Genomic DNA, 12,613 nt, shown 5'->3' on the forward strand with positions numbered 1-12,613 from the left:
ATTCGATCGCGGCCAGATAGTCGGAGCCAGGCGTATGGGGCACTCCATCTCCGAAGTCGTGCAGGCACTGGACTTTTCATGGGCCACTGTGTCAAGAGTGTACTGCGAGTACATGGAATCGGGTAAAACCACAGTTGCCAGGGAAAACTGCCGTGGTGTACAACGTGTCGATGACAGGGAATGGCGTCGGCTAGCTCAGATGGTAACATCGGATAGATGGGCCACAGTGCCACAGATCACTTGCCAAATCAATGCTGGACAACAACAATGACGTGTGAACAGCCACACCATCCAGAACCATCTCCTTGCTATGGGGTACAGAAACCACCACCCGACTAGGCTACCTCTGCTCACTGCATGTCACAAGGCACAATGATTAGCATGGCCGCAGGAACACTGCATTGGACCCTCGACGCTTGGAAAAAGATCGCCTGGACTGATGAGTTGAGGTACACGTTGGTACATGCTAATGGCAGGGTACGAGTGCATCGCCAAGCACATGAAGCGATGGATTCCTCATGCCAGCAGGGTTCAGGCCAGTGGTGGTGGTATCCTCGTATGGGGACTGTTTACATGGGATGAAATGGGTACCCTGGTACATCTACCATCGTCCCTCACCGGTGAATGATACAGGGACCTGCTGTCAGATCATGTGCACCCATTTCTGCGCCTACAGCACCCTCCAGGAGACCTGTACTTACAGCAAGACAATGCACCGACCCACCGCTCCCGAACTGTGGCTGAGTGGGTGGATGAACACTTCACGGACATGAGGATGCTTGGCTGGCCTGCGAGGTCCTCTGACTTCAATCCTATTGAACACATTTGGGATGCTGTCAAGAGAGAGATATATGCACTCTGGACCCTGCTCCAACCAATCTCCATGCATTGTGGGAGGCTGTGCAGCGGTCATGGATCAGTTTGGCTCCCCAATGCTTCCGGTGCCTTGTGGAGTTCATGCCACGCCGCATTGCTGCTGTCATCAAGGCGAAAGGGGGGGGGGTGCCACCCACTACTAGGCAGGCATCTCTAATTCAACTGCTCATGAGTGTACATGTCTGCAAGGAGATGTGCTTTGCATTATGGGATACTAATGCAAGTGATGTGAAGTCATACCACCTTTACCACGAGTTACCCCCAGCCCAATAAAGGTTGAAACCAGTCTGGTAGTGACCCTTCCCATAATGCATAGCATTATACATATCTGCAAGGAGATGTGCTTTGCATTATGGGATACTAAGGCAAGTGATGTGAAGTAAGTCATACCACCTTTACCACGAGTTGTCCAGTCCTGAAAATACTTCAGGTGCAAACTGCTTACACTTGGATTAAACCAAATATATAATTTCTTGGTATCTTTAATTTTCAGCATTTTAGTTTTGTTCACATTTGCTTTATATTTCCTGAACTTCAGTGCACTATCACCATCACTCAAAATTCTTAGCATCATCAGTTTCTTTCAGTGCAGTCAGATCAATGTAACAAACAATTTGTAATCTCCTCAATCTAGAAAGCATAACCTTACACTTTGGATACTGAAGTGGCAGCTAGTACATTGGTGTCATTTACTCTTGCTCTCTTCAGATTACCATCACCCGCAGACAATTTCATATCACTTCTTTGAAACCATTCCCATTATCATTAATGTACAAATTAAATCTCAGTGACCCAAGTACAGAGCCCTGTGGAACACCACCTTTTCCTAGATTCTGTGCCACCTGATCCATCTGTCAGCCACTCTCTGTATATTATCAGATTCATATCCATTTCTGTTTGTTTCAATTTATGTAATAGATTTCTGTGCAAATGCTTTAACATGTCCTGTATTGTTAGTTCAGTGATAAAATTACAGATGAGATGACAAAAAAATAAGAATACACGGTCTTTAATATGGAAATTATTTAGTATAGTCTAGCAACACTTAAGCATGCAGGCAACAGTTAATGCACTGTCATCATTTAAAATGTAGCTATTTTAGAAACATATTCTTTTGCTGAAATTAGTGAAATCATGCATGATGGTAAATGTCTTTTGGGATAACCATGCAGTAATAGATTTTATTGAGTTTAGAACCACAATTATTACATATTGTGCAACATTACAATTTACATGAAATAGTCTGAAGAAAGTTACCTATACCTATAATGCAATGTTGCCATTCTGTACAACAGCATCATATTCACTTCTCAAAAAATAAAATAAATAATATTGTCAGATTTGGGAAATTGTAAGTTGCTTAATAATTTCTTAATCCTGTGCATATCTGATCTTGTTCTTATTAAGTAACTGTCACTTCTTTCACCTGACTTCCTAAAACAATTTGGTAATATTTTCTTCTTCTTCTTTCTTTTTCCCTCTTTACCTTGCAGTGTCGAGGGTTTTCTATTCATTTAACCGCAATCGTAAACAAGGATAAGGTGGTTAGCCCTCTGCCTTCCAGTGTATCCTATGTCTGAAGAAGCATTGAATTCTCAAGGCCAGTTTGCCTGCTTGTGGGATGAAAAACCCCAAATAAACTGGGGAGAAAACCCTGCAGTTCACGTCCAAGACTGGCTAACTTGGCTATGTCTCAGAAAGATCCTAAGCTCCTCATGTCAGCAACGAGAATCGAACCCAGGACGCTCCTTTCCCAGGCATATGGTTGCAAAGTGCATAGCCACTCGGCTAACCATGCAGACTCTGGTAATTATTGTATATAGAAAAAGATATTGCTTGAATAAGTAGTGATTGTCATTGACTTTAAAGAGTAATATGACAGGTATTATATGAAATGGAATGTGAGTCTTATGATGCGCTCTAGGTCTCTGTGTAGGTACCCAATTCATAATAATAATTGTAGGTTTCTTTGAGAAATACTTACCTGTCAGATTATGGCATACCAACCAATTGAGGATAAAGTAAACAGGATGGGGTTGGGGTTATGCCCTATTGACTCCTACAAGAGTAGGAGTCAATAGGGCATAACCCCAACTTCAACATCATACATCAACCTATTGAGGCCAATAGGTTGATGTATGAAATTACTTGTTGCTGCTATGGGACGGGGGAGGGGATGATGTTGGATCAGCAAATTAACATGATAAGAGCAGGTTGAATAATTATTATGGGAGACTTCGACTTTGGAAACACAGACTGGAAGGGGGAAAGATCACATGGAAGGAAAGGAAATGGAATTTATATGCTTAATAAGAGATTTTTACTTGGGGAATCCATAACTAAGATGGCTACAATGCTTCCAATTGGAGAGAGACTGATCGTGTGGTCTTGACTTGGGAGGTAGTGAAATGAATAATTTCCAATTAAGAAGGTATATGTAGAACTACAAGGCAGGTGATTATGACAAGCATAGGATGCTACTTAAAAGATATCCATTGGAAGACCTTCCTATCCAATGGCTACAGTGATTACAGAATTAAAAAAATAATCAGTTCCTCCCCCCATTCCTTGGCCATCACTTCAGAAGGATTTCAGAAATGCTATTACCATCATCTATGTCCATGGCACATCGGAAAAAATAGCCAGGTTTTTAAAAAAAAGTGCAACCTCTACACAGCTTGTAAGCCCTGCCAAAAACTTGCAACCCTTATTCATTCCACCAAAGATCAGCTCCCTCCTCTCTCAGTGCCTGGAGTATATAATGTACCTTGTTCCTGCAAGTTGTCTTACTTTGGACAAACTGGTAGATCAGTACTTTGCATCAGCAAATCAGACAACAAACTTGTAGATCAGCCATTATCCATTTAGATGAACACAAAACGCACATCTGCAATCCAGCCTTGCAGACCACGTATTGGACACAACTCACAGGCTCTTCTGAAGAAGCCACTATGCTCCACCACAGTTATTTTAAAAAGGAAATACTGTTTTTAGAATCTGCAGTGGCACTCAGAAATCAACCCAATTTAAAAAAATACGGATGCATAAAACGTCCAAAAATTTGGAAAACAATAATTGTCAGAGGTCCCAGTTTACATCATGGGGCCACCTACAAACGCCCATAGAGGGTGCACTACTTAGATAGGACTTTAGAGTCACCCACGTGTTTCATTTAGTGTTGTGTGTGTGTGTGTTACAAGAGTTATTTGTACACCCTGAAGTTGGCTCAGTGACTGAGATGAAATATTGGAAGCATTAAAATTACTTTTTTATTCTTTCCTAATGCTGTTAATACTCCATTAAACCTCCAACATGAGATCCATTGGAAGAACTAGAGTACAAATATATAAATCAATAATATGTCCAGTTGTTACCTGTGGATGTGAAACCTGGATATTTATGGCAAAGATAGAGGATTTCAACCTTTGAAAGGAAAATCCAATAAGAGAGAAATTAGTCGGAACACTAAATTAGCTGTATACAAGACAGTGTTCAAACCGGTTTTAACTTATGGCTCTGAGAGCTGGGTCAGAAGTAAAACACTTGACCAAAGACTAGAGACCGCAGATATGAGAGTCCTGAGAAAGGTTATAGGCGTGAACAAATGGCATCAATGGCAATATCATATTAAAAATGAGGATATTAGGAAAGAACTAAACATTGTCAGCATCCAGGAATGCATTAGCAGAGCTAATCTCAGGTGGTATGGTCACTTAAACAGAATGGGCAAAGAAAGATTAGCAAAACAAGTGTTCTCTGCCAGGTTGGCAGCAAAACGACCCAGAGGAAGACCAAGATATAGGCAGATTGATACGGTACAAAGTGCCTTAGACGATAGAAATATAAGATCTGATAATGTTGGAGTCTTGACAAGTAACAGACTGATTTGGAGGGAAATTGTAGATAGGAAGTTAGTAATGATGTAATTTTTTTCATTTGGTACTATCATATCCTGTACACCCCTTGAGGGTACATGGCAGGAATTTGATGATGATGATGATGAAAGGAAAATCCTTAGAAAAATATTTGGCCCAGTGAATGACAATGGTCTCTGGAGGATCAGATATAACTCAATATCACGAGTTATATCACCTCTATGAATAATCTACAATATCTGTTATAATTAAGTTCAAAAACTTGCAGTTGGCAGGACATGTTTTTTTTTGTATAGAAAATGATATTCTTAAGAAGACTATAAATAGTAAAACTCTTAATAAAAGACCAAGGAAAACCAAGAATAAGATGAATGGATAGAAGGAGAGGTGATATGATTGAGACTTTTAAACTGTTGAGAGGTGGTTACAGGGTTGACACTGGGGAGTTCTTGGTTGAACAGTGGGAAGCAGTCATGACAAGGGGCCATCCCTGGAAGTTACGAAAGGAAACTGTGAGAAAGAGGGTGAGGAGTGGTTTCTTTGCATGGAGGGTGGTTGGACCATGGAATGCATTGCTTGATAGAGTGGTGAGAGTGAGAACGGTCAATGTGTTTAAGGAGTGGTATGATAGACTTTGTGTTTCCTAGGAGGTACCTCCCTCGATGAGTCTTGATAGACTTGTTTCTTAGAAAGGACCTCCCACAATGAGTCTTTTGACCCCACGGAGGCCTTAATAATAATAATAATAATAAGATAGCAACATCATATTGCAATGTTCAAACTGGAGAAGTACAATCCTGGACAGATGGGATTGGAGACAATGCCATGACTCAATTTGGACTGTGGAGCCATAGGAAGAAGATGCATCTCATCATCTTCTTCTTCCAACTAGTGGTGGTGGTTAAGTTTTGGAATAGCTGTTTTAACACAGAAATAAGAAATGATTGATTAGAATATGATACTCTATGGGGAAAAGGGTAGCACAGCCAATTTGTGAAGGCCTTGCATTAATAATTTACTCACTTTCTATAATAAAGTGACAGGTGGTTAGATAAAGACAGTGGCTAACGATGATACTGCTGGACTTTGCAAAAGCACAGACATTTATTACTTAACTGGAGCAAATGTGAATGGATATGAATAGCTACCATGGATAAGAGAGCAGCTGATAAACAGACGTTGACAAGTTGTATATGGCAGAGCAGAATTGAGAAAGCAGGTGGCCAATAGTAGGTCACAGTGCTCTGTACTTTAAGGGAACAATGTGCACTTGACACATTTATACAGCTTACATGTGTAGAAAAATATAAAATTTTATTCAAAAACTGATATATTTCATCCAGTGTAACATGGATCATCAGGCGGAAAAGACTGATAATTACATTCAAAACATGAATCATAACAATGAGTCCTTTAGCATGTTCTTACTAGCTCATGTCTCATTTGTAGCTAAGTTGACAGTATTACACTATAATTTAATAGTAATAGTCTAATAGTGTAATCCTGTCATCTCATCTTTGACTGAAACACAAGCTAGTAAGCACATGCTACATGTGCTTACATTATTATGATTCATGTTTTGAATGTAATTACCTGTCTTTTACCCTGATGACGTCCATGTTACATTGGATGAAATATATCCGAGTTTTGGAATAAAATTCTGTATTTTTTTGTACATGTGTATAAGACATATAAGTATCTATAAAAATATCGCTGTACTTGGACTACTGCTGTTGAATGGTAATTAATTTTATGACAGTGTTTATTGTTATTTTTATTAATAGAGTGGACAATAAGCACTGCCAAGTTGAAGCATTTTAGTCTCTTTTCTTCATGATTACTCAGTTGTTTACATAAAATTCATTTAAAAACTGTAAGACTTCATTTTTATTTATGTTTTTATATGATAGTGCAAGGAGGACAAAGTAAGTATTGTATTGCTAACTGGAATGATATTTATGTCAGTTTTAGATGTTAATAGAGAATGTTGGTGCTGGTAGGATGGCATCAAACACAGAGCGATTGTTATGTTTATACACAAATGCAAGAAGTATTCGAAACAAGAGCTGAGTTTGTGGCACTGGTTGAGATGGTATGCCCAAAAGTAATTGGAATAAGTGAAACTTGGTTGTCTGAGGAGGATATGATGTCGGGAATAGAATTAGAAAGATATATAATTTTCCGTAAGGATAGAGATGTGAAAAGAGGAGGGGGGGAGTGCTGTTAATGATTGCAGAGGAATTGTGTCCACAGTGTGGAAGTTGATGGTGCATGCACAGATTTTGAATCTGTGTGGTGCGAAGTTGAAATAAACAGGTTAGTATGTCTGATAGGATGCTGTTATAGGCCAGGGAATGCAGAGAATACTGATTATGAAATGTTTAGGCAAATCAGTTAGGCATGTAAAAAGATGATGATCCTGATGGGAGACTTTAATTACAGGAATAGACTGAAAGGAGAAGATAGTGTATGGGAACAAGGAGAGCAAGTTTGTGGAATTTCTGAGAGATGAGTATCTTAAGCAGCACATGATTGAAGCAAATAGAGGCTTTAATGTTTTGGATTTGGTGATAACTTCACAAGATGTAGTTGTTAATGAGGTGTTGACATTACTGCCAGTTGGTGAGAGTGATCATGAGGTACTTGTTTGGGAAGTGATGAAACAAGAAAAGGTCATTGCCAAAAATAGATACATGTGGAAATATAAAGCAGGTGATTATAGGAAGCTCTGTAGTCAGTTAGCATCAGTACGTTGGGTAGATGAGCTGAGCGAAAAAGATGTTGAAAATGCATGAAAACTCATAAGGCAGTATCTGAAAAAAAGCAATGTATGACTGCATATCGAGAGTTATGCAAGTAAATAGAGAGGGAGTGAAATGGATGAACAGCAAAATCAAGCAAGATGTGCTGGAAAAGAAAATGTTATGGAGGAGGTACAAGACAGTTGGTGATCAGATCCATGAAGAGTATAAGGTGCAGGCTAGAAAGGTGATGCGCATGGTAAAGAAAGAAAAAGTGCAGTATGAGAGAAGATTGGCTGGTGAGGCCAAGGTGAACTTCAGGGAATTTTTCTGCTGCATGGCAAGCAAGAGGGAAGAATAATTATGGCAGATTAACATTGGTGGAGAGTCATGGCACAGACTAACAACTGCAAAGGATATAGTGGAATTATTGAATGAGCACTTTATCAGCATATATCATACTGGTATAAATTATCTGCTAGAGTATATATAAGAGAGGCAAGTATTATGAGAATTGGAAGTGAAAGAAACAGAGGTGTATCAGATGTTGGTTGGGTTAAATGTGAATAAGGCTGTGGGAATGGATGACATATCACCACGTATGCTTAAGGAATGTGCACAACAGTTGGTTATGCCCTTGACCTGGTTATTTAATGAAAGTCTTGCAGTGGGTAAGGTTCCTAAGGAGTAGAAAGAGGGCAAAATAGTATCACTCCACAAGCATGGCTCTAAGACAGAAGTCTCCAACTATAGGCCAGTCTGTATAACTGCATTTGTGGTCAAGTTGTTGGAGAGATTGATAAGGAATAGAATACAGAATTGGGTTGATGGACATGGCATTCTTTATGATTGTCAGCATGGATTTGTAAAGGATGGGTCCTGTTAAAGTAATTTACTTGCATTTTAAGATAAGGTGACAAGTGTGTTAGATAAGTGAGAATCATATACAGTGATATTCTTAGACTTTGCAAAAGCGTTTGATAGATTACCACATGATAAATTGGTGTACAAGCTGCAGAGGATGGGAATATTGGTTAGATTTTATTGTACAATGAAACCTGTGGAGCATTCATGACTAAACAAACACACGTAATAACCACAGTAATAAGTTTTAATAAGTAAATATTTCATCGTAAGTATCTTAGGACGTCAGTACAGTTAATTCAAACAATACTAGGAATAACATACAGTTAGGGTGCATGATTACAATGGAATCCCAATATGCGTGCAGTAGCGTGTTATAGAATTAAATTAAAATTTATCTGCAGGGGGAAAAAAAAAAAGATTACATTAAAATAAGATAATATATATAAAAATTATTTTACGCAATTTTGTATGACAATTTCCCATACTTTAGGAATAACAAGAACATCGTTACGGTATAGATTTGATCTGTGAAGTATGGGAAATTGTCATACAAAATTGTGTAAAATAAATTTTATATATGTTATCTTATTTTAATGTAATCTTTTTTTTTTTCCCCTCCAGATATATTTTAATTGAATTCTATAACACACTACTGCATGTATATTTGGATTCCATTGTAATCATGCACCCTAACTGTATGTTATTCCTAGTATTGTTTGAATTAACTGTACTGACGTCCTAAGATACTTAGGATGAAATATTTACTTATTAAAACTTATTACGTGTGGTTATTACATGTGTTTGTTTAGTCATATTGGTTAGATGGAGCAGTGTCTCAAAAAAGAAGGGTGACCAGTGGCATTCCCCAGGGTTCTGTTCTTGGGCCCCTGCTGTTTAACTTGTTTGTAAATAATATATCATGTGGACTGACTGGGGAGCTTCAGTTATTTGCTGATGATGCTGAATCCCTTCAGGAAGATTTAAATAGACTTTTTACTTGGACAAAAAAGTGGGGTTGTAGTTTTAATATCAATAAGCACAAGGTGTTGCATTTTGGAATGCAGAAATATAAGGCTATGTACTATATTGATGATGCCATACTGCAGGAAGTGGATGAGATTTGAGAGTGATGGTTGACAGTAGACTGAAGTTTAGAGAGCATATTGCTAGGGTTGCACATTGTAGTGCTGCTACGATAAGAAGTACTCTAACATGCAAAGATAAGGAACCACACTTGGACTATTGTGCTCAGATCTGGTCACCTGGCTTTCAATGTGATGTGGAGAAATGGAGAGGGTCCGGAGACGAATGACTAAGACAATATCAGGAGTTAGGAATGCTGGCTATGGAGAGAGATTGAAGAGATGCAGATTGCAGTGTTTGGTGGATAGGAGGAAGAGAAGTGATATGATAGAGACGTTTAAGTTAGTGAGAGGATTTTATCAGATTAATCCAGAGGGGATTATAAAAAGAGTAGAAGGTGAGAAGGGAAGAACTAGAGGTCATTCCTAGAAGTTATGTAAAAGTGTGGTGAAGAAGGGCGTGAGGAGTAGATTTTTTACAGCTGAATGAACCTCCTACGATCTGTCGACTCCATGGAGGGTATAATAATAATAATATCCTTTGCATAAAGTACCAGCATCTTGCAGACTATATACATATAATGAAAAACATCCTGTACTTCCATTCATATTTTGTTTAGCATAGTTATGAAAATATTTACTTGTATTCGGTTGCAATTAACATTTAGTCATATGTAATTAAAATTTATTTTCAGCCACATCTATTCCACTTGCTGTTTTACCTGAAAACTGTACTACCATATTTACTTTGAATCCAGGTGTTATTGGAACACCATCTAATGGAGGAGTTCCTACTGATTTTCAGGACTGTCCAGGATTATGTGGTGTTTTCTTCCCATCTTTACCTGGTGTTAACATATATACTTTTCCTATTGCAAACAAAATCACTGAAGGTGATATTAGCAGCATCACATCAATTCCTGAAAATGTCCATGTCAAATGTATCTTCATTTTCTGTTATAAATATTTTGAGGAGGAAACCATAATTAAGAATATAATCGATCATTATATCAAAAAACAAAATGGAAACATAGTGGTTGGAGGCCTGTTTACGTCATATTCCTCCACTGGCATTGAAGTAATGGATCCTAATTATATTGGAGTCGGACTTGCTTTTACAGGGAATGGTTTGATAGCAGCTTCTACTGTCATTGAGAAATGTTTAGACAAAGACAGAACTTTAACAGCATTAAAAAACTTAAAAGATTGCAAATTGCCTGAACAGCTATCTTGTGCTTTTATATTTGATGTCTGGAAACTAATGAGGCGATCAGACGATGGAAATTTTTCCAGTCATTTGGAGGGGAGCATGTTTAGTGCCCTATTTCCTGGTGTTCCATTATTTGGGGCTTATGGTAAATCATGTATTGGTGTGAACTGTTTCCCAAAGTATTCTGTTAAATATCAAAAGGTACTTCCATTTGTTAAACAGAAACCAACACCTCAGTACTGGAAGCTTGATAATTGTTGTGTGCTCATTATTTTATCTTTTCTAAAATATTTTTGATGTATAGTAGCAAAACAAATGTAAATATGTATACTAATATAAATTATAAAGATATAGCAATTGTATAATTAAAACTTAGTATTTAAAAAGAGTAGCAATATTTAAAAAGAATGGTTAGGGTGAGTCTCTGACTCAGTATCGGAGTGAAAATAATGTCAGGTGAAAACAATGATAAAACACTGCCAGGGTTAACATACTCAATGGCTGTGATGAACTGATTGTTGTGTGTGTAAAAAGTTGAGGGAGATTATAGATGTGGGTACTTGTTGTAGGAAGTTTTATTTTTATATATAATTTGTATATTGGTTATATAAAGGCACCTGTTGGACTAGTGTAAAGATATGGATCTACGTCACACTTAATGTTGGAAGTTTTTTAGTCACACTGCACAGTGCATAATCTGTGCTCTTCTCACTTTTAATAACTGAATTAGGTTCTTTTGTCAGCATTTATTAATTCTAATAAGAAATACATTATAAAAAAAAGTATATATAGCAGTATTTCAATCTGGTGGTAAGGAATATCTTACCAGTGCATTTTTGAAAATTATGGAGACAACTACCATGTTTGAATAAAAACTTTAGTTTAATATAACTAAAATCTACAATTGAATTGTAGATTTTAGTTATATTAAACTAAAGTTTTTATTCAAACACGGTAGTTGTCTCCATAATTTTCAAAAATGCATTCGGATCACAGTGCAAGCCTAAAAGAAAGGAATATCTTACCAGAGTAATGAGATAAGGAGACTGAAACAGGACAGTTGCAGCACAATGTTTAGTAAACTTACACAAATATATGTGGTACACACATCATCTAACATTAGATACACAATGCCTACAGAAAACTAACATATAGTACCTCTGAGAGCAGCTCTGTCATCTTTCATTAAAATGTAGAACCATATTGGTTGCCAAGAGTTGTTCTTATGTTTTGCTGAATGGGTAAGGTCTTGCTATCAAGAAGCTATTGTTTCAGATCCACTGGACACAAATGTTTGTGAAAGATTTTAGGTGATAGATGATTTTCAGTGGTATGTTGTACTATCACCTTGCTCACTGTATTCAAGGTGGGTTTGAAGTGGTGCCATGAAAAAAGAAATTTGAAGAGTAGGGTTTCCAGCTTATCTAACTCATGACCCATTTATGGTACTAATGTGCCATACCAGAGATCATCAAATGGAAGACTACATTATGTACCTAGATTGCCAGTGGATTTCTTTTTGTGGGCTGCATGGAGTTTGAACTTATGATTTATGTGTATACTTTTTCAGTGTGATAATAGTTTTTCAGTGTGTATACTTTTTCAGAGTAAAAATTACAAATTAAAATAAAATAATTCAAGTTTGACTTTTAATTAATAAATAAAAAAAATTAAAATAATTAATAAAATCATATACAGTTACAATACAGTTCACTTGAACTTATCCATTGGCTTGCTGGAATACAGTGTCCTTATCTGGGGGGGGGGGATTTGTTCTGCTGCATTTGTATGAACAATTATTTTTAAAAGCAGCTATCATATAAAAAAATGATGCAAATTCAGAAATTTCAAAAACAAATTTTTCATTTTAAAAAAATATTGGTAACCATCAGCTCTCAGGAAACGAATTTCATTGTGACACAAAGAAAGAGAGAGAGATGCTGTGTTCTATTAGTAATATTA

General features: G+C 37.3%; 1 protein-coding gene across 2 annotated transcripts in view; it reads left to right on the forward strand.

The window, feature by feature from the left end:
- The window catches only part of LOC150096944 (F-box only protein 22-like), a 42,641-nt gene extending 31,145 nt beyond the window's left edge, over positions 1 to 11,496 (forward strand). For both annotated transcript variants that reach the window (XM_090408477.1, XM_090408478.1), the window contains one exon: positions 10,137 to 11,496. In XM_090408477.1, coding sequence (XP_090264603.1) covers positions 10,137 to 10,948 — 812 coding nt within the window. In that variant the 3' untranslated portion in view covers positions 10,949 to 11,496. The remainder of the gene's footprint in view (positions 1 to 10,136) is intronic.
- Positions 11,497 to 12,613: the final 1,117 nt, after the last annotated feature.

Source organism: Typopeltis vanoorti, chromosome 18, assembly GCF_054136105.1.
Source record: "Typopeltis vanoorti isolate ZY-2024b chromosome 18, IOZ_Tvanoo_1.0, whole genome shotgun sequence".
Taxonomy (NCBI): Eukaryota; Metazoa; Arthropoda; class Arachnida; order Uropygi; family Thelyphonidae; genus Typopeltis; species Typopeltis vanoorti.